The 491-nt window shown below is 45.4% G+C and overlaps 1 protein-coding gene across 1 annotated transcript in view; it reads left to right on the top strand.

Annotated features, from left to right (window-relative positions):
* Positions 1-28: 28 nt before the first annotated feature.
* The window catches only part of LOC119582233, a 2689-nt gene continuing 2226 nt past the window's right edge, over positions 29-491 (top strand). Inside the window, exon 1 of the mRNA XM_037930462.1 lies at positions 29-345. Coding sequence (XP_037786390.1) covers positions 183-345 — 163 coding nt within the window. The 5' untranslated portion in view covers positions 29-182. The remainder of the gene's footprint in view (positions 346-491) is intronic.

The raw sequence follows: 491 nt of genomic DNA, 5'->3' as shown, positions 1-491 counted from the left end.
ATTCAACGTGTTTTTATAGTGATGCTCATAGTAGTATTAGTATCGTTTTATATTCAACGTGTTTTTATAGTGATGCTCATAGTAGTATTAGTATCGTTTTATATTCAACGTGTTTTTATAGTGATGCTCACAGCTGCCGTCGACACCACGGGACTCGACCTCCCAAGGCGCTGACCTCCAGAATGGAGACCCCGACGCCAGGCCTCGTCCCCGGCCAGCAGGGGCGGAGCGCAAGCCTGGCCGATCCAAGGTCAAACTCGAGTTGCGAACCGCATGACGCAGCTGGTCACGTGACCCCGCCTCGCTCCTCGCTGACCTCTGACCTTGCGGATAATGCGTTGCAAAGTATGGGGGGGAAATAAGTTTTTATTGGTTGTATCTGTAGATTATTTGGTTGTGTTTTAATGTTTATGAGTTTATTTGACTAGTTTGCTGGTATTACGAATTCCGTTTGAAAATTAGAAAGTACTTACATTTTCGTATTTCTTCGC

Source organism: Penaeus monodon, chromosome 15, assembly GCF_015228065.2.
Source record: "Penaeus monodon isolate SGIC_2016 chromosome 15, NSTDA_Pmon_1, whole genome shotgun sequence".
In the NCBI taxonomy this organism is placed as follows: Eukaryota; Metazoa; Arthropoda; class Malacostraca; order Decapoda; family Penaeidae; genus Penaeus; species Penaeus monodon.
The sequence above is the reverse complement of the archived record's forward strand: the minus strand, read 5'-3'. Positions and strand labels throughout refer to the sequence as shown.